The sequence below is a fragment of the Meriones unguiculatus genome, chromosome 7 (assembly GCF_030254825.1).
Source record: "Meriones unguiculatus strain TT.TT164.6M chromosome 7, Bangor_MerUng_6.1, whole genome shotgun sequence".
NCBI lineage: Eukaryota > Metazoa > Chordata > Mammalia > Rodentia > Muridae > Meriones > Meriones unguiculatus.
The window spans coordinates 89,512,247-89,532,693 of record NC_083355.1 but is presented as its reverse complement, the minus strand read 5'-3'; the positions used below and the strand labels follow the sequence as shown (position 1 = coordinate 89,532,693).

Here is a 20,447-nt window from a genome sequence, read left to right as displayed (position 1 = left end):
CTAAGTCGCTGGTAAGCTCCATCTCCAGTGTGAGATTATGGGATGCATACAGTGAGCTTTACTTAAACTGTATTAAAAACCCAATGTTGCATAATTTGTATTGTAAGATATAATTAAGTCTAGAGAGGATGCTTCTGTTTACAAGTGTATTCTCACCAGGATAGCTGCTTAACTGACCGCCGAACCTGATCATCCACTTTATCTGTGAGTGATGGCTAATACTGGATCCCAGGTATGAAATGCTAGCACCTTTCTGTTTACTAACGGTTCAGACAGACCCATTTAAGAACTGATGACATGGAAACAAAGACACATGCAGAAACAAATGAAAATTTCCTGGCCTGTCTTCCTTAGGTGCACACAGCCCCCAGAAGCAGGAGCTTCTTAACCTGGGGCACCTCCAAAACATGTACCCCAGGGTTCGAATCCCAGGGAACCTAATGGGACAGAGCTCTATCAGTATCTGCAGATTTGGCAGAAATCTCTGCCAAAGTGTGCACCCCTTTTGAGAACCAGTGCTTGAATCCAGCTGAGTTGCTCATACCGCTCTAACTTAAATCCCCACTTCATGTCTGCGCAGACCCAGGAGCTGAGGCCAGGAATACCATGTTTCTGGAATAATGCCACAGCTCCTGCGGGAGCTGATATCAACGCAGAGTTGAGGGCTCATATCACATTTTCTTGAGTCAAAGAAACCCGTGTTTTGAAACATTTCTAAGCAATTCTCTTATTTCCTAGAACTAAAAACTGCCACCTGAACGTATAAGCTGCACCTTCCAAAGTATGTCTGTCTCTTCCTTTCCTATGTTAAGTCCAGCCCAGGCTCTGGGTGGAACCCCTTGAAGCTGACCACTGGCTGGCCTTCAACCCCCTCATGGTCGTACAGCCACATGCTTTACCAGGAGACCATGGGAGTTTAATTATACTACAGCTGACTGCAAGCTGACAGCTCTGTGCTTAAAGGGACCCCAACAGCTGGGCTGTCTAATTATCCTGGAGAACATAGTATGGTGTAATTCTATCTTACCCCAGTGTCCCGAATCTCTTCCTAAGAACAGTGTAAGGAAATGAGCCAATAATATGAAACAACAACAACAACAACAACAACAAAGAAGCAGACGCAGTGGGGTGACAAGTGCAGCATTGATTACTTCTCTACTGTGTGAAAAGCCAGTTTAACTGCGCACAGCCAAAGCAGATCACCGGGAGTCCAGTCAGGATGTCCTGGACTCCATGACTTCAACTTTCACCTGCATTCTAGGATGCTTTCCTGTTCCCAGAAAATGGAACAGCTGTAGATTCTTTGGACATTCTAGGATATGAGTTTTGAGAAGGACAAGAGGACACACATGTATTACTACATGCAACAGGGTGGCCAAAAACCTGGGCCAGGATGCCCTGTCAGACTTCTGAGGGGCTGGCCATCTGCAGAAGAAACATTACTAAGGTGGGTGCTGCTTGCAAAGAGAGGAACCGGCAGGGTGTGGGAGCACAGATGTCATCAGTCAAGTTTCCAGGCACCGGCCCGTGCACTCAGGATGCCCTCTAAATATCTGCATTACCACAGAGACCATTCTTTCCTGTGCAGCAACAGCTGCTGCCCGCTGCCTGCTACGGGAAGGGACGTCTGTAACCATCTACTATTGGAGCATGGCATGAGGGCTTGGGTTTTAGTCCTGCCCTGGGAAGGATGGTGTTTTCAAGGAGGGAAAAGCAGCAATTAGTCACCTGTCAAATGGCTCTGAGAAAATCTGGGCAAAGGCTGGATGCTGGCCTATGACCAAAGAGAGGGCAGCTGAAGGGCTTCCTGGGATTGGTTGTGCAAATAACAAGTCTTCGCGTGACAGATAATGAAGGATAATGATGAAGCAGGACTTTCCCATTGTGTGTAACACTGGCCAGTTCTCCACTGCCAATTCCATGATTCTGCTGGGCTTCAGGAGACATTGGTATTAAGCACTGGGGAACAAACAAGTGAAGCCTGGTGGTTACGCTGGGAGGGAACAGAGTGAGCACGGGAAAGAATGGTGCTCCTCCACAAGAAGCAAGGGTCTGGCAAGCAGAAAGCATGGTCAGCCTGGGGAATGGGTGGTCAGCTGGGGGTTGAAGAGGCTTCGCACATCACTGTGGGCCACAAATGGGTTAATCTGCAATACCCAGCTATGTAACAAAGGAGCCAACAAGATACCTGTGAACATAATCATCTTTTTCTTCTTTTCTTTTTTTTTCTCCAGACAGAGTTTCTCCATGTAGCCCTGGCTGTCCTGTAATTCTCTCTGTAGATCAGGTTGGCCACAAACTCAGAGAAATCTACCTGCCTCTGACTCCCGAGCGCTGAAATTAAAGGTGTGTGCCGCCTCTGCCAGAGGAACATAACCATTTTAGTGGGTATAGAAAAGACAGCGTCATGCTCAAGTTTGGTCGCTTAAAAATAAGAGAGAGAAGTGGAGAGGGAAGAAGGAAGAAAAGAAGGTATGATTAGGTTTGAAGGAAGAAAAAAAACCTGGCCTGGGAGGGTGATAGGTGTGCCTATAAATGGAGAGTGAACACCCGCTCACCGCAGGGATGAAGCTGAAGAAAAGAAACACTCTCTCGCCTTGGGTACATTTCCAGGATAATGCACTTGGTAACACTTCCTTCTCAACAGAGCCAGTATCATGAGACGACAGATAAGGAAAGGGCCCAGAGAGACTTGCCCTAGGCCACAGCTGGACAGTGGCAGAAGAGACATGGCAATGATGTCATGCTCAAATCCATGTTCCTGAGTCTCTTGCCTGACTTGCCTGTGGTAAAGAGTGTAATACATTTTTTTTTCTTTTCTTTCATATAGTCACTGACTTATACCCAACAGCTAGGTTAAGGCAAAAAGAATCAAACAGATCTTCTCTTAACCTTAGAAGAAAAAAACAAATAAACAAACAAGAAAAACAACCCAACAACAAACAAGCACCTTCACAGTTAGAAAGGACTTGGCAGAGCTAGACCACTTCTTTCTTAAGAGGCTTTGGCTGTTGTTGGAGGGATGCCACAAGATGCTGATGGGAGAAGACTGTTCCAGGCTGAACTCTGGCAGGGAAGCCATGGAACATCTTCCACAGATTTTTTTTTTCTCCTTAATGAAGCACATGCTTACCCTAAGAGGATGCTTAAAAATGGCAAACAATGGACTCCACACTTGCTGCATTGCTTTGGGCCTCTACTTCATGCAGCTGGAAGGCCTGGGCTTAGCTGGGGAAAGGCTAGTTTGAGGAGCAGGGCTGTGGGGCAGCTCTGCATCAGACCCTCAAGCCTTGACAGAGGGCTCATTGCTGAAAATGTACTTCAAATTTCAGCTCTGAGGGTTCTGGTTTCCACTACTGCTAGTTACTAGAAGTCTAGATAAAATAGTAATCACTCCTGTAGGCTGGAGGTGATTCAACAAGATACTTCATCTAGATTGGCTGAAGCTTGAAAAGCTTTAAAGCAATGCATCCCTAAAGCTGACTGTGGGCGGAGTTCTACATAAAAGGAAACCGATGGAGCTCAAACAGATGCCCACAGCTTTCAACCCAAATTCCAGGTTTGGAATTCCAGAGGCTGTACTTTCAAACTCTTAATTAGTCTATAATATTTAGAAAAACAGTATTCTCAACTTACAGGGAGAAAAATGAAGACTATCAGGCCTGGTGTACAGGCCTGTGATCCTAGCTCCTTGGGAGGCTGTGGCAGGAGGATCAGAAGTTCAAGGCCAGCCTGCACATCTTAGTAAAACCCTGCTCAGAATCAAAGAGTAAAGAGGTGGAGATGCAGCTCAGTGGTGCAGCAAGGGCCTGGGTTCATTTCCCAGTATTTGGGAATGGGGGTGGGAGTAGGGGTGGGGCAAAGAACACAGGCAATTAACTGCTAACTGACAGTATTCCAGCCAGAAAATATTTAGGGAAAATAAAAAAAGCTGCATATAAAAACAATGAAAAAATTTCTAAACAAAGCAGGAAGCATTTTCTCTTTATCTAAAAGAGGCTCAGAATCTGGAGGACAAAGTTTAAACACAGCAGGCACAGCAGGCCTTAGACGCCCAAGCCATTCCTTAACTCTCAGTGTAAGCCCCCTTCTCCAGGAAACAGCTTCCCTGGTATGAACATGTCATTAGCTTATGAAGTCAACTAGAAAAGGCAGGTTCACAAAACTGAGCTGTATTACAGGCAGTCAGTTTCTTGGTCTTGAACCTGCCCCTCTGCTGAATATCAGAATGACCAAATTCTTCCTTGTAACATTGTAAAGACTTTTCAAAACTTTCATAGAGAATTAGCTTTCCACACTACACACACAGAATTTTAAGTACTAACACACTTCAGGACTAAAATCTAGCCACAAAAGCAGATGTGTCCGCAGGAAGCTTGGAAATGGAGCGCAGTTCTCTGAAGAGTTGAGAACGTTGAGTTATCTTAGTAGCGGAGACTCTGAGTCATCAGGCGGTGGGTGGGGCTGACAGTGAGAGCACAGGAGCTTAAGGTGCGTGTGTAGGGGGCAAGTCCTCTACAGGGCGGCAGTACAGATGTGTGCATGACTGCCTACGTGAGTCCCAGTGGGCAGAGGCTCTCAGGGCTCCTCTGGGAAGCAAATGGGAGTTTCGAGGCAAGCAGAATGACTGGCTAACAACTGTAGCTGAGCAGAGGGCTAAAACATGACAGGTTGATGTGCTAGATGCGACATGTGTCAGTGCGACACATGCTTCTATAAAGCCTGATGTGGTAAAGGCAGTGGTTCTCACCCTTCCTCATGCCGTGAACCTCTAACATAGTTCCTCCTGTTGTGGTGAGCCCCAACCATAAAATTATTTTCATTGCTACGTCATAACTGTAATTTTGCTACTGTTATGAATCGTAATGTAAATATTTTTAGAGATAGAGGTTTGCCAAAGGAGTCTGTGACCCACAGGTTGAGAACCACTAGCTAAAGGCTTGTCCCTAAACTCTGGCTAAGAGGTGTCTAGCTTGAAAGGGCCTGGAGCTGGTAAAGTAGTGCCCACTGGCGGACTCACAGACAGTGGCATTGTTGGGGTTTCTGAGGGCATGCTCTCGCTGTCCCTCTGAGTCTCTCTATCTCTGTTCTAGGCCACCACGAGATAGAGCAAGCCGTGGCAATCACTCCAGTTACCGCTACATTGTTGTCATGCCTTACCCTAGACCCCAGCAATGGATCCAGCATAACTTGGGTTGAAACCAAGAACCAAAACCAGTCTTCCCTCCAGTGAGCTGCTTGTGCCTGGCTTTTGTCAGTGACAAAAGTCTGTTAACAAGGAGAGTAGAGGCAGGCAGATCTCTTTGAGTTTGAGGCTAGCCTGGTCTAGAGAGCAAGTGGCAGGACAGTCAGGGCTTTACAAAGAAATCTTGTCTCAATCCCCTCTCCTCTGCCAAGAGTATTAACATTTTTCCATGAATATATTAAAGTCACTGTTACCTTCACCTCTCTTATGTTCACCATAAATCTTTTTTTTTGAGTGATTCATTTTAAGATATAAAAGTGAAAGAGCAATTATGAAAAAATACAAATTAAAACCTAGGTTGCATATTCTTTAGCCCCCACTTCAAGTTATCCATAGGAATGGCGTCTCTTAATGACATTCAAGTATAACATCCCAATGTAATTACCAACCTGCATTAATGCAGTTCTCAAGGAGTGCTACAACAAAACAAAACAAAACAAAAACAACAACAACAACAAAAATCAAAACCCAAAAAACCCCCAAACCTGCCCAGTCATCAACAGGGAGTCCAGAGGACTGAAAGGAAGGCCCAGATTAGCCAGAAATATGCAGGGGAACTTAATCACTGTAATTTAAATTTTGTCCCAGGTACAAGCTCTTTAATGCACTGTCAAGAGATCGCCACACTAATTGCTGCTCCTGTCTTCTGGGGACACACACACTCTAATTTGCTGTGAGCTCAGCTTCCCAGGCAATGCGCATTTGGTGGCTTAGTCCTTCTTCCTCCAGAAAGGGGAGGCTGCCACAGCTCTGATTATCCAGGTCACTCTGCCAAGACCAACAGGCCCAAGTTACAAAGCACGCCTGTTTACCAGAGTCTAGAAACTGGTGTGACTCAAGCCTCCGGTGGGTGGGAAGCCCTGCTGCCCTCCTGAAAGACCACATTCTTCTCTACCATGCTTGACTTCAACAGCACGGTATTTCTAAGCGATGACTTCAATGATTCCACATGACCCCTCTGGAGCAGAAAATCTAGATAATCCTTTCCGAGGACTTGGCAGCTCTGTCAGCACATCTGGGCGACGAAAACCCAGGTGCTCTTCCAGTGAGGGGGTGTGCACGTGGAGGGTGAGTGCCTGCCTCCAGTGAGGGTGCGGGGGGCCGATCCCTGGACTTGTCAGCAGCACAGCCTCAGGATTTTGTGATTCGGCACCAGGGTCCAGCTCTTTCCAACCCGCTCTGTGGTCACACCATCATGTTAGGGGGGACAATCCCTCCCTAATTCACTTTCTGCTGCCTCAGGTTAGGCTCAGGATCTTCTTCAGGTGGACTACTGTCATTAGGAAAAGGTTCCCTTTCTAAAATGAGCAACTGAAAGAAACAGGGATCTAGGTTTCTAGAAACTGCTCTGTTCTGACAGGTGCCGAGGGAGGGCGCAGTCTTGCTGAAGTGATGGAGGGTCACACCAGAGGCAGCCAGCAGGTCTGTGCTGTTAACTGCATTTGGGGCCCGCTTTTCTGTCCTACTTTCTAAACACATCTCTTACCCAACCAAACGAACCAAATTCTGTAGCTCCTGAGCTATAAGACAATGGGATTCTGGGTATTCAAGATTCTGAGGCCACTTTCTCAAGGTCATTGCTGTTTGAGGGCCATAGAGTTTCCAGACCACAGAAACAACCCAGATGCCCCTCAACTGAAGAATGGATGCAGAAATTGTGGTACATCTACACAATGGAATATTACTCAGCAATGAAAAATAAGGAAATCATGAAATTTGCAGGTAAATGATGGGATCTGGAAAGGATCATCCTGAGTGAGTTGTCCCAGAAGCAAAAAGACACACATGGTATATACTCACTCATATAGACATACAACATAGGACAAACCCACTAAAACCTGTGCATCTAAAGAAACTAAGCAAGAGAGAGGACCCTAACAAAAATGTCCAATCCCCATCCGGAAAGGCAAAGAGGATGGACATCAGAAGAAGAAGAAAACAGGAAACAACCTAGGAACCTACCACAGAGGGCCTCTGAAAGCCTCTGCCCTACAGACTATCAAAGCAGATGCTGAGCCTGATGGGCAACTGTTGGACAGAGTGAATGGAATTCTATGTAAGAACTGGGAAATAGTAAGAGCTGGAGAGGACAGGGTCTCCACAAGGAGAGCAACAGAACAAGAAAATTTGAACACAGGGAACTTCCCAGAGACTCATACTCCAACCAAGGACTATTCATGGAGATAACCCAGAACCCCTGCACAGATGTAGCCCAGGGCAGTTCAGAGTCCAATTGGGTTACATAGTAATGTGAAGAGGGACTGCCTCTGACATAATCTGATTGGCCTGCTCTTTGATCACCTCCCCCTGAAGGGGGAGTAGCCTTACCAGGCCATAGTAGAGGACAATGCAGCCACTTGTGATGTGAACTGATGGACTAAGATCAGAAAGGAGAGGAGAACCTCCCCTATCAGTGGACTTGGGGAGTGGCATGCAAGCAGAGGGAGGAGGGAGGGTGGGATTGGGAGGGGAGGAGGGAGGGGCTTATGGGGGGATGCAGAATGAATAAAGTGTAATTGATGAAAAATTTAAAAAAAAGGGAAAAATAATTTAAGAACCTTAAATGACTCTCAAAAGTGGAGGAAAACATGGAGTTAGTCAATTTGCATGGAGCACGTCTCGCCCCTGGGGGCAATGGTCTCCTGAACCTACTCAGACCTCAGACACTACCACTGCTAGTTCTAGAAATGATGCAGGATGTTCCAACGAGGGGGTTAAGGCTTCTCGTAATATTTCCTATAAGCCCACACCTGTTTGTTTATATCCCCCATTTTTATTCATTATTAGCCAGATAGAGCCAAGTAATTGTGGTAATGATACTTGCTTTTTTGCCCAATGCTGGAATGCTAGTAAATTTAGGTATGCCCTGGTTATTCGCAAGCCTCGCTGGGTACCTGTCCCCGTTGATGCCCCTCACACTATGACTCTCTTCAGACAGAAAAGGGATCTTGGAATTACAGCCACCATTGTTACTGCCATCTCATTGGCGGCTGTTGGAGCTACCACTGGGGCATTAGCCATGAGTCATACTGGGCAGACTGCTCAGACCCTGAATAATCTTTTAGCCAATGTAGCTCATGCCTTAGATGTACAAAAAGGAATTAATGCTCAACTAAAAGGAAGTTTGATGGTGTTCAATCAGAGGATTGACCTCTTGCAGGAGCAAATTGATACCCTATGGCAAATCGCTCAACTTGGCTGTCAATGAAAATATGCTGGACTTTGAGTCACTAGCATACAACATGAGAATTTTTCCTGTGCTGCAAATCTGTCTAAACAATTGTCGAGCTATATTTTAGGTAATTGGACCGGAGAATTCGATACTATGATGGAGCAGCTGAGAGTGGCCATTGTCACAGTAAATTCTACCAGAGTGGACGCAGGACTAGCCACAGGATTATCATCATGGATTGCTGCAGCCATGAATCATCTGAAGGAATGGGCGGGCATGGGAGCGTTAGCAGGCCTTCTGGTGTTGGTCTCCTTGGTTTGCCTGTGGTATATATGCAAGATTAGAGTCTCACAACAGCGTAATGCAGCCATGACCATTCAGGCCTTTACAGCCATTGAAGCAGGACAGTCTCCCCAAGCAGGGTTGGCTACCATAAAAAGCTAAATGTTACGCTCAGGATGCGAGGCTAAGCACTGCACTCAGGGTCAGCCGCTTTCGACCCAGAGAAGAGAATGTCTGATTGCATGCGGGTTGATGCCCCAGGTCCCGCCTCTGAGAAAAAGGTATCGGATGGGTCTGATGCTCTTTGGGTGGATGACACCTAAATGAACATCAGTACAAAGTCCCAATTTATTTCTAATATCAGAGATCAGACCTCTACTCTTGCCTGATGCGTCTAAAACAAAAAGGGGAACTGTAGAGAGCTGCGGAATGCTGTGCCTTAAAGATGGAGCTGGTTTCCGCCTTCCACCTTCCCGATGGTGAGGGCTCTCTGTCACAAACAACTACACATTTGGCTACGGCTGAGGATCTGGCTTGCTTCCATGTATGTGGACCTATCTGCATTGTCTACGTGGCACGCTGGGGTTGGCTACCCAGAGGCTATTTAAGCTGTGGGCTGGCTTTCCCCAGGGTCAGATGATTGTTCAAGGCTCCTGAATAAACTGCATTGAAAAAAAAAAAAACTTCTAGTAACCTCTGAAGTTACACCTATAAAGTCTTACCAACATGACCATGCACATGTGAGCTGAACAAGATGACACAACAAACACACCAAACTGCATGGGGCAAAGCCCATGAGGCCTCAGTCCAACACAAAGAATGACAGGCAATTCAGGAAAGCTGGGGGCAGGGAAGATGGCTATCCCAGAGAAGCGCACATCAGCTGGCTGTCCAGTGGCAAAAGTGAGAGGTTACATTTAGGAATATATATGTGCATATATATATATATATATATATATATATATATATATGCATGATAATGAAAAAAGAGGCCATGAACTTAACAGAGGGGGGAATATATGAAGAGGGTTTGGAGGGAGAAGAGGAAGGGAAGAAACGTAATTAAAATATACACAACAACAAGCCGGGATGTGGGGATGGCAAACACAAGTACAGTTCATGGAATGCATCCACTCACACAGCCTTGACCTTGAAAAGAAACTTAAAACCTCCCTACTAGGACCAGAGATACAGTAAGAAAGTTAGCTCCTAAACTGACTAGGGTACGCACAAGAAAAGTAGATGTCTTTTCTCACTAGGACGATCTGGAGATTACAGACATGACTTCTCATTTGGAAAGTTCAAAACCTAAACTCTTCTTTTCTGCCACTTTTCTGTGGGGCAGCCAGGTTAGATAGCCACACACTGACCAGCAACCGGCAACACTCAAAGGTACAAGGAGAAAGGGCCAGAGATGCAGAGGTGCTGAGCAGAAATGGAATGCTTCCTCCCCAAGACAGGAGTCCCATGCATTTATTTTGCTTAGCGGAGGGGTGGGCAAGGACACCGGAGAAAGTGTGCTCTCTGATGTGGGAGCGGCATGCCACGTTTCAGCCATGCTTTCTTGATAGGTATCTTCATCACCAGTGTGTCACTGTCAGGAGCCCTCTGGCAACATGGGGTAAACGATGGGCTAGGGTATGGAGCTGGGAAATAGTGTACTGGGCACCTAAGGAAAAGCTGCCAATCTTGGGAGAGGCCATTTTGTTCAAAAAGTATCTTCAAAAGTCTGTAGCACTCTATATTCATTATATATCAATGCTGAAAATTAATATTAAAAACCTCTAACTCTGGAATGCAATTAGGGAAATTAAAAACAACCCAACTTTACAGTGAATATATCTGTAAAATTGTCTTCAAATTTGAAATAACGCACTAAGACTGCTGAACTATTCTGCTGAGAAATAAGCAGCATAACATAAAAATCCAGCGCTATAAATAAATATCACAAAGTCCAGTGCCCCTGAGAACATCGTTGCACACTAAAGCGGGGGAGGTGGGGAGCCCTGAGGACGGGCGGAGGCTGAGGGGGCGCTTACCTGGTGTGTGACGCAGCATCATTTATGCTGAAGGTGCTGTTCTCCCTGGTCAGCGGGCTTGAGCCGCCCTGGCTCTTGCTGTGGATGTCCAGGCTCAGGGAAGACTCTGCTTTCCTGTCCATGCCATGGCCCTCAGTCTCTAAGGTCCGATCTGCCAGGGACAGCACTTCACTGGAGCTGTGCCACAGGGGGGCCACCTTCTCTTTGCCTGGCCCCGAACGAGGTGACGAGGTGGCGCCCAGGGAGGCCGTGCTGCCGTGGCTGAGGCCGTACGAGGTGGTGTCGATGCCGCTGTCGGCAGAGGTGCCCTGCAGGTAGTTATAGCTGTTGAGCTCGGATTCCGTGCGGTCCCCGTCGTACCACTTCTCGTCACTGTGGGCACTCGATGCGTTGCTGGAGAGGGTGTTACTGCTGGAGTGGCTGGAGTAGTGGCTGTCAGACTGCAACAGGAGCAAGAGTTACACACGGGCAGGGGTCATGCACTGAACACCAAGAGAGAATCACAGGAATGGCACTCTGGTATGTGTCTAACTGCAAAGCTCGAGTTAGTCAAAATAAGGTAAGAGTGCCTGTAAATATCACTAGGACCAGCAGACTCATCTACGCTGTCCCTCTAGGAACAGCACATGTCCTCCAAGAATCCATTTTCTGTTATTTCCCTTAGGTCTACACGACAACACAATGACATGGAGCCCACTTTAGCCAGGAAAAACAGGCTGTCATTGATACCTTTATATTTTAACATAGAAAAGAAATGACATTTCCAACGGGCTGATAAGTAAAAAGCATGCTTTACTCTAAAAGCCATGCTCAGTAGCTAGCAGGCAGAACCTGAGATGAATTAAGTTTGAACTCTTGTGATTTCTCAGTTAGCATCTGCTTAGGAGACAGCTTTCCAACCAATGCTGCAAGTATCTAGAGATGGCAAGATAATTCAATGGGGATTATTTTTGGGTTGGGGGGGCTGGTCTCATCAATAAAGGGTGTTAAGAGAATTGGATATTCACATGACCAAAAAAAAAAAAAAAATTTGAATCCTTACTATAAAAGAAACTCTAGAAGACCTAAATGCTAAAGTATTAACACACGAGACAAAGTCTCTGTGACACATGGTTTCTCAGATATGATACCACAAGGGCAAGAAATAGAAGGAAAAACAAAACAAAATATGTAAATTGGGTTTTATCAAAACTAAAAGCTTCTGTGTTTCAAGTAACGCAATTAAAAATGGTGTGATGTGTGAACGGGGACCTTTCTAAAGAAGACACTTAAATATCAACAGTCACACCGAAAGGTGCTCAGTGCTGCTGGCCATGGGGATGTAGATCAAGGCACAGTGAGGGCTTTACAAAGACAAAAACACCTTCAAACAAAACAGCAGACAAAAGGGGCATATTATCAGGAATGAAAACTGGGGTGGTAGCTGCAATTCCATTTTCGTACAGATTGAAGAGAGATAGAAAGATCTATTCACAAAAATATGCATGTTCTTAACGGTGTTAATCATAATAGACAAAAGTAGACCCGAGACAAGTGACTACTAACTCATGAACAGATTTAAAATAGGACACACAAACACGAATATCTCTTCATCCGTCAATGGAACACTATTCAGTCACCAGGGAATGAACTGCAGGCGCGGCTACAGCACTGCCTAAGAATTTTAAATCTGTGCTTAATGAAAGTTAGACCTAGAAGGATACATATCACGTGATTCCTGTTTGTGCGCAACGGCAAGAGCAGGTACACCCGCAGGCACTCAGGGTAGATTAGTGGTTCCCTGGGCTTGGGAGGGATATGAAATTGGAGGTGATGACTAAAGGGTACAGGCTGCCTGGGTAATGGAATGTTCTGAGCTTAGATCATGGTGCTGACCAGACGACTCTTATGTGTATTATTATAAGTTACATTTATTTACTTTGGTGTATGAGCATTGCACATGCCATAGTGAGGGTGTGGAGGTTGGAAGCAGTCTGCTGGTGTTGGTTTTCTCCCTCCATCACGTGGGTTCCAGGGATTGAACTCGGGTCATGTGGCTTGGCGGCAAGCGCCTTTACCTGCTGAGTCATCCTGAGCCCCTCTGAAGATATACATTTAAGTGGGCAAAGCTGATGGTATGTAACAACTCAAAGAAGATGTGTACAGGAGCTTGGATGCTTAGTAAGAACATTTCCGAGATCCCACCAAAGAAACAAGCTTTCGAAAAGTATCTGAAGAGAATTCTGGTGTACAGATGGTTCTGCAAGTTGAACCCAGGACCTTGCATATATTGAGCAAATGCTCGGCAAGGAGATAGGTCCTCAGCCTGTGAGGTGATATTTAAATGAGAGAGAGACAGGAAGCCTAGCCATTTTTACTGGAGACAAGAGAATGAGCAGAAAGGACAGGCACCTCTGCTGGAGAAGAAGAGAGGAGCCCTTTACTGGCCAACAGCGGGGCAGGAGGACGCCTGTTCTACCTCCAAGTGAAGCCCATACCTTACACAGGCACCCACCCCAGCACTTCATTCATGGAACTCTACCTTTTCTTGGTAACAGTCCTGTTTTATTTGTCTTTATTTCTTTTAGATGGCGCCTCAGTATGCTGCCTGAGTTGCATACTCCTACCTCTCTGCCTTCTGAGTGCTGGGGTGACAGGTGTGTAGCCATCATGCCTGGGCATTATAGCACAACTCCTCCAGCTTTGCCCCTGAGCTGCCATCTTGGGGCCCTAGCCTCTGAGTCTTAAGGTGCCTGTCCTGAGTGAGAGTGAGCTGAAATGTAATTAGAAATTTTCTAGTAGCCAGAAAGTAAGAAAAAATAGGAAAATTAATTTAAGTAACACAGCTGATCTGACCAATGTGTCCCAAATGCTATTTTATTATGTAGCTGGTATCACACTGCTGGTGAGAAAGGGAGACTTCAGATTGGTTCAGATCAACCATATACAAGCAGAGTTGTGAAGTACGAGGCTCCTAGCACATCTACAGCGCAAAGTCTAGGACACAGACTCGCTTGCTTTTTAGCTTCAATATTCATTTCTCTAGAAGAAAACTTGTACAACATGAGCATCCCGAAAGTCAGCAAACATGAAATGGAGAATTCCCCACCCTAACAAATACACTTTCCACAAGGAGACAGAAGGAGGGGGCAAGGAGTGAATGATAACTTGCAAAATGCTGCGGGCACCCACAGAAGATGAGAAACCATGTTATTAGAACAGGAGGACAACATGCTGCCATGGCAGACAGGAGCAGCAGCAGAGCTGTGGTCAGCTGCTGCTTGCCCCAACTGGTGGTCTGACCTAGCCTCCCCCATGCTCCCAGCTATGTGGACGGTGGACCCTTCGTCACACAGCTCTCCTCCTCAAGACCTGTGAGGATGCAGATCTACTCCTCAGGACATAGTTTACATCAAAGCAACTCAGAATCCGGGCTGTGCAAACCCCAAGTCTAATGTACCTCATCTTCTGCCACAGAGTGGGGGTGGAGCAGCGGGCCCCATTTTCACCTCACAGGAATTGCAGCACGCTGCTGGAAACCAGTTACCTCGTTAAGCTCATGGTGAACTTACATGGCCTTGTTTGTTCGGAGACAAGTGAACCACTGGATCCTGTCGCATTAATCTCCCGCTGGGGCTCTCTCTGAAAGCTGGCAGTACCTTTGATACTGCTGGGAGATGGCATGTAGGCTCTGCAACACAGCACAGGACATTATGGTGCAGGCCCTGAACAGGTCCAAGCACAGCTGACACACGGAGATGGCCTGCCACCTCATGTCTCAGAGCTCACTGACCAGCCAACTCTGGGCATCAGCAGCAAGCTTGTGAGGAGTCTACACAAGAGACAGCATGTCAGAAACTGGGTGGCTGATGGATAAAGCTCGCAGCTCGTGACAACATGTCACATCATACACATCAGCATAGCCAAGTGCCACCAAACCAAAGGCCACACACAATGCAGCAAAGTCTGAACCAACTGTTGCTTTGGGGAAGTTCAGAATACACGGGTTAAATTCATGAGGCTAGTCTAGCTGGTGTCCATTCCCTAGACAGGCACGGATGCAATCACACGTTACTTACCGTGACACTTTGGGAACATTTTACCTGTGAATTCATGCTGCTCGAGGACAAAAGAATTGCATTCCTGAGGTCCTCTATAACTGTAAGCTGAGCACGACAGAACAGACACACAGCAGCTAGTTTACTTCAAGTGATCGTTTCTGTTCGGGCGCCATGCTGGCGTTCAAGATGGGGTCCCCAAAACAAGAGGCAGTATTTAACTCAGACTGCCTAGAGCTAACAGCAGAAATTATGGACTTCCCCAACACCCTTCCCGACCTGCAGAGGACCAGGCAGCCTGCCCCTGGAGTGTGACTAGCCATTATTTCCAGGACCAGTGAGGTAGAAACACAAGCATCCACGGATGAGTGAGCCTCTCCACACTGTCAGGAAAAACTAACTAGTTTACAACATATTGGTAGCGAAGGTGGATGACCTGCTTAGCAGGTACCAGTTACATCCACACCAAGTGTGGGAAGGTCAATTGTATGTATCACATTCTGGGCTAGGAAGAGTCTAAGACTCACTCTTCTTATATCTTCCCTAGGATGGCTGTCAGGTATATCTAACCTGAGCCCCACAGGACACATGGAGCTGAGGACAGCTATGAATGCACCCAGTTGAAAAAAACAAAAAGACGAACTTACTTAAAACATAAGATTCACAGACGCGCACACACACATGCACACAAAATACTCTGTTTAGCAATAGGGTCTGAGTACGCAGTCCTGGTTGACTGGGCTGGCCTCAAACTCACAGAGATTCCCTGCTTCTGCCCCCTGAGCTCTGGGATTGAAGGTGTGCACCACCCTGTCCAGCCACATCTTATGGGATCCCCCCCTGCTCTTTTTTTGTAACCCGACTGTGTAGCTCTTGAGTGTGACCTCTACAGATGACCATGTCTTATCTCAATGCCAAAGGGCTGGGCAGCCTAGCCATCAGTCAAGCCCTAGATTTCCTCTGATGTGCCAACTAGGAAAGGCTGGCTTATTTTCCCAGAATGCTGGGACCCCCAAATTATAAAAATGTATTTTAGCGTTTTAAAACAGGATATGTTTTGCAATAGGGTCTGACTAGTTCTGGCTCACTAGCACTGTGGACTGTTCTGATCTAGAACTCACTCTGTAGCCCAAAATAGCTTTGAACTGATGGCACTCCCCTGACTCAGGCAGTCAGCCCTCATCTGGGATTAGAGGTGCGAGGCAGCACACCCAGCTGGTAGCTCTTGAGAGAATAGAAACCATCAATTACATTCCCCACAGTATGGTGAAGTCCTCCCTGGCCAGCTCCAGAGCAGCCAACTAGCAGTTTGACCTCTAAAGCTGTACTGTATGGAAGGATGAACCAGTGTGCTCAGGAGAGCCTCCAAGTTCACGCTGGCATCTTACGCTGTAGAGAGTGAGATGCCACTACACTGAAGTGGACGCAGGAGGGTGACAACCAGAGAGCGCTTCATGTGAGGGGACGAATATGGATGTATGATGAGCTGTGTAACTTCCGGTCCCTAGACACCTTCTGATTCCCCATGAGGCCTCCCAGGAGTGGAAGCGTGACATTGGGCATACAAAAGTCTTGCTGCAGCATTGGTCAGAGCGTGTTCAGATGTGATGTTACCATCCCAACAGTACTAAAACATATGGGATAAAGTCATTCTGCCAAGGCAGGGAGGCAGACAAAATATGCTCAGGTCTTCTGAGTAGGGGTTGGGTGGGATAAGACTGTGGAGTGACAGATGGTTTTAGCAACAAGGCACATTGGATGAAGTTACTAGAACAAACAGTGTCTTTGGGACCTGGGAATCAACATTTGTCATCCTCAACTTTCATACTTTTACCTGGGGACAGTCATTTACACAAGACAAAACCATCAACCATCAGGCATGAAATGTGCATTTCTTTAACCCATATCGATGATAATAATTTCAGAAAAAAAAAAAAGCATTGTGGGATGGAGGTACAAGATGACAGGATGAAAACCTTAACCTGACATTTCAAATCTTTGATGGATGAATTGTGCTGACATCAAATTTCTGATGTGTCTTTTAAAGTTTAATTGTTTAATGGCAAAATTTCATTGTTACAAGCAGTGTTCATGTTGCCATTATAGATGGATGGATTTCTTCTCCATATCCTCAGAGGGTCCCCTACTGCAATTTTTTTTTCTATCCTGCCATTTTGTTAAGATATTTTCATAGCTGTTAGCTTAAAAGTGGTGGGAAAATAATTTTTTTAAAACTATCCATTGGCAGGGCAGAGTGTCTAACCTAGCTACAAATGTGACCAAACAAAAATTGAGTCTCTTCCCACCTTGTACAGAGATTTTGTTTCCCTTAAAATTCAACATTAAGGATACTAATCTTCCCAAGTACAAGGTAAAACCAACCAACCAACCAACCAACCAACCAACCAACCAACCAACCAATCAAAACAAGCAAGCCAAAGAAGGTACTTTGATACAAGAACTCATCAGACTGCTTTAAACATAATCCCTGGGTCACTGTGGTTGAGGTTTGGGGTCACTGAGAACCCCTGGTCTTATCTGTTGTGTTCATGTGTACACAGTCTAGCAGGGATTAATTCTCACGAACCCTTGCTACCTGGGCCTGTCCTTTATAGCACCACACTTGGATGATATCAAGGTCACCTTGCTCTGAAAACACTTTCATGTAAATCACTTACTTACCCATCTGGTCGGCAATGCTGTCCTCACTTCTTTGCCAGCTGGGTGTGGATTTTCCACTGCCACCAATATCTGACTGGGTGTTCTGCCTGTCGATGGAAGCTGGGGATCTTCGGCTCACCCCAAATCTGTGACGATTCCCCAGACAAAAAAGCAGGACACATCAGAATCTTCACCCACAAGGTGATGAGAGTCCTGGTTCTGATGACAGGTATTACCAGTTTCTGCTTGCACGTCTGTGCACGTAGATACAGATCTCTACTCAGGAAGGTACGCTTATTATTAAAATCAAGTAGTAACTAGGGCAAGAAGTTTGCTGACCAAAGGCACAGAGAGTAAGAATCCCAGCCTACATAGCCAAGTTCGGATGGCTATTCACCATCAACCAACTTTAAGTCACCCAGACACATCTTCTGAACGGTGCATCTTGGGGGACGAAGGTGTTTCTTTTAATTCAATGATGCACTAAATCATGAAGTCACTCCTGGGGCAGTCACTTTCTGAGCACTGTACTGTGGTCTGGAAAAGCAAGACAACTACCATTTACGTTACATGCAAGCCACTTTCTAATTGTATGAACTTTAAACTGCTACTGGGAAGAGCAGTTTGGAAGACAGTAAGCTGGCATGTAAGATGGTAAATGTCTGCTTTTAGAAAGAATTGTAGCTATTTAGTGAGCCATTTTGACTTCCCCCTTTAAAAAAAAAGTTTAACTAGTTCATATCAAATACTCTATCTCTATTAACATTAGCAATATAAATTCTGAGACTAGGAAGGGCCAGCATATAGAATTCAAGTATTAATATGGAGATTTACCGCATTCCCCATGTTACTAATGAACTCCTAAAGACCGTATTAGGTAACACGGGCCTCTATTGATTCTGTATTGACTGACGCCTGTGCCTTACCTGGCATGACTGATACACGACCAGGACCTGCAAGAGCTATACTGGGAAGGGTAGGAAAAACATGGAGTGGAAAAACATGGAGCTGAGTTGAAACTGGTGACCCAGTAGAACTAAACTCAGCCCCCGAGCCCTGTCTCATCGTCTTTACTCACAACACGGCAACTCCTTCTCACAGCGCTAGGCAGCAACTTCTAGATGAAAGACTTGCAAAGTACAGAAGGCTACGAAAGTATTTATTCCAGTAAAATCGTTATGAATTTATCTTCCCCAGTGCTGTGGCAAAAGCTGCTTGTTTAGAAGCCCCCTTTGTAAGGCTCCCTGTGAAGAATCATCCATGTGGCATGCAGCTGAAGACAAACCTTGATTTATGAATATCGGGAGGTGGGAGACTCACAATTCTGCTTTCTCCTTGTAAGCAGTGAGAATGCTCACATGGACTTTTGGGATCTATTCTAAATGTGCATCAAAGGAAGCCTTTTTGAAACTAGGATAAGGATTCCAGTTAGACACAGATTCCAATCTTGCCTTCCTTTTTTTTTTTTTCAGCAGAAGAAACAAAAAAGTAACTTTCTCCATCTCAGAATTTAAAGAACCATTTTCTATCTCCACTTAGGTAAACTCCAAGACCCGTTTAAGTTTTGCCCTGAAAAGCAATTCCACCTGCAACCTTTCAATCTCAGTTCTCACTTATGTGCTCTGCATCAGAGAACTGAGACAAACTTCTTGTTGTTGAGGGCTTTAGACAAAAGGTCTACATTTCACACTTGGCCTCATCCTGGAGAGCTTTGCCATGCCCGTGTGGAGACACAGCTGATGTTTTGAGGTACTGGTGGCATCTCAAAGCAGTTCAAAGTGATCGCTCTGCTCAGACAGGACACACTCAGTGGCCAGGCATGCAGCCTCCCAAACTGCCTGCTTCTCCACAGCAGGCTAGTACCCATGAAGCAGAACTCTTCATAATGGCTGGAACCTTCTCTATAACTTTAATTTCTTGTTTCTAGTTGCCATAACAGACGAGCATACTCCCTCAGTAGGGACAACTAGAAGGAAACTCTCATTGATGGCATCAAAATGCATTTTCAAGATAGGAGAACAGCCTTAATGCTGTGTTGCTGTTGTTTGGTTGTGCTGAGGATGGTATCCAGGGCCTTGTACTTGTTAGGCAAAAGCTCTACCACTGAGCTACACCCCCAATCCAGTCTTTAAACTGAATTGCTTTGTCATTACCTCTGACTCCCACCTTACGTTTGTATGGTGTCTTTTCTCCCCTTTTCAAATAGAATGGGTGCTACGAATCTCCCTATGCAGTTTCACCTCCCAACTCAATAGGATAGTCTCAATGTCCTAAGACCAAAGAATGAACAAACTCATGCCACACAAGTGCAGACACAGGCCCACTGAGGTGGAGGGAAGGCACCGATATGCTCCTCGCCCATGGAGAGCCAGCATACGCTAGTTATCGTTATGATGTCATGCACAACGAACACTAACCGGGGCCAGCAGAGCACAAACATGTCAACAGTGACGTGGACACAGCTGCTCTTACTGTAAGAGTAACCTCAGGATAAAACGTCATTCACGGGCAACAGTGAGATGCATCAGAGAGGGAGCCAGCCACTTCCTGCCTCACAGATGTGCAATAGCTTTGTAGTGGCGAATGGCTGAGTGGAGCGGTGCACAACTTTAATCCCAGCAACTTGGAAAACAGAGACAGGAGGATCCCTGAGTTTGAGGCCAACACCAGGGCTACACAGAGAAATCGTGTCCCCCCAAACAAAACAAACATACAATCTGAGAGCCAAACAGAACAACACCTGCTCAAAGAAAAACAAAAACCAAACTAACACCACCAAGACAGCTTTAGTATAAAGAACACTATATCCTCATCCTCAGTTTTCTAAAAGATCATCCCCAGGTGCAAAAGAAATTGTGTGGGGTCATCGGCAATCCAAGGTGAGCCCAGGAAAGATCGCAAGCCCTTCAACACCACCGAGAGCACAAGGGTTAACCACAGCGTACCCAATGCACTAATTCTTGTTAACAGAAACAGAGCTCTCAAGGTTTTTAGCAGCAACTACATGAGTC

General features: G+C 45.9%; 1 protein-coding gene across 13 annotated transcripts in view; it reads right to left on the bottom strand.

The window, feature by feature from the left end:
* Sipa1l1 (signal induced proliferation associated 1 like 1) overlaps positions 1-20,447 on the bottom strand; it is a 290,762-nt gene that overhangs the window by 18,560 nt on the left and 251,755 nt on the right. For 10 of the 13 annotated variants that reach the window (XM_021653798.2, XM_021653855.2, XM_060387802.1 and 7 more), the window contains 4 exons: positions 17,458-17,582; positions 14,821-14,883; positions 14,290-14,408; positions 10,739-11,178 (listed from right to left, as the gene is read on the bottom strand). In XM_021653798.2, the coding sequence (XP_021509473.1) occupies positions 10,739-11,178; positions 14,290-14,408; positions 14,821-14,883; positions 17,458-17,582 (747 nt within the window). The remainder of the gene's footprint in view (positions 1-10,738; positions 11,179-14,289; positions 14,409-14,820; positions 14,884-17,457; positions 17,583-20,447) is intronic. The other 3 variants (XM_021653864.2, XM_021653870.2, XM_060387803.1) reach the window with 1 other exon arrangement.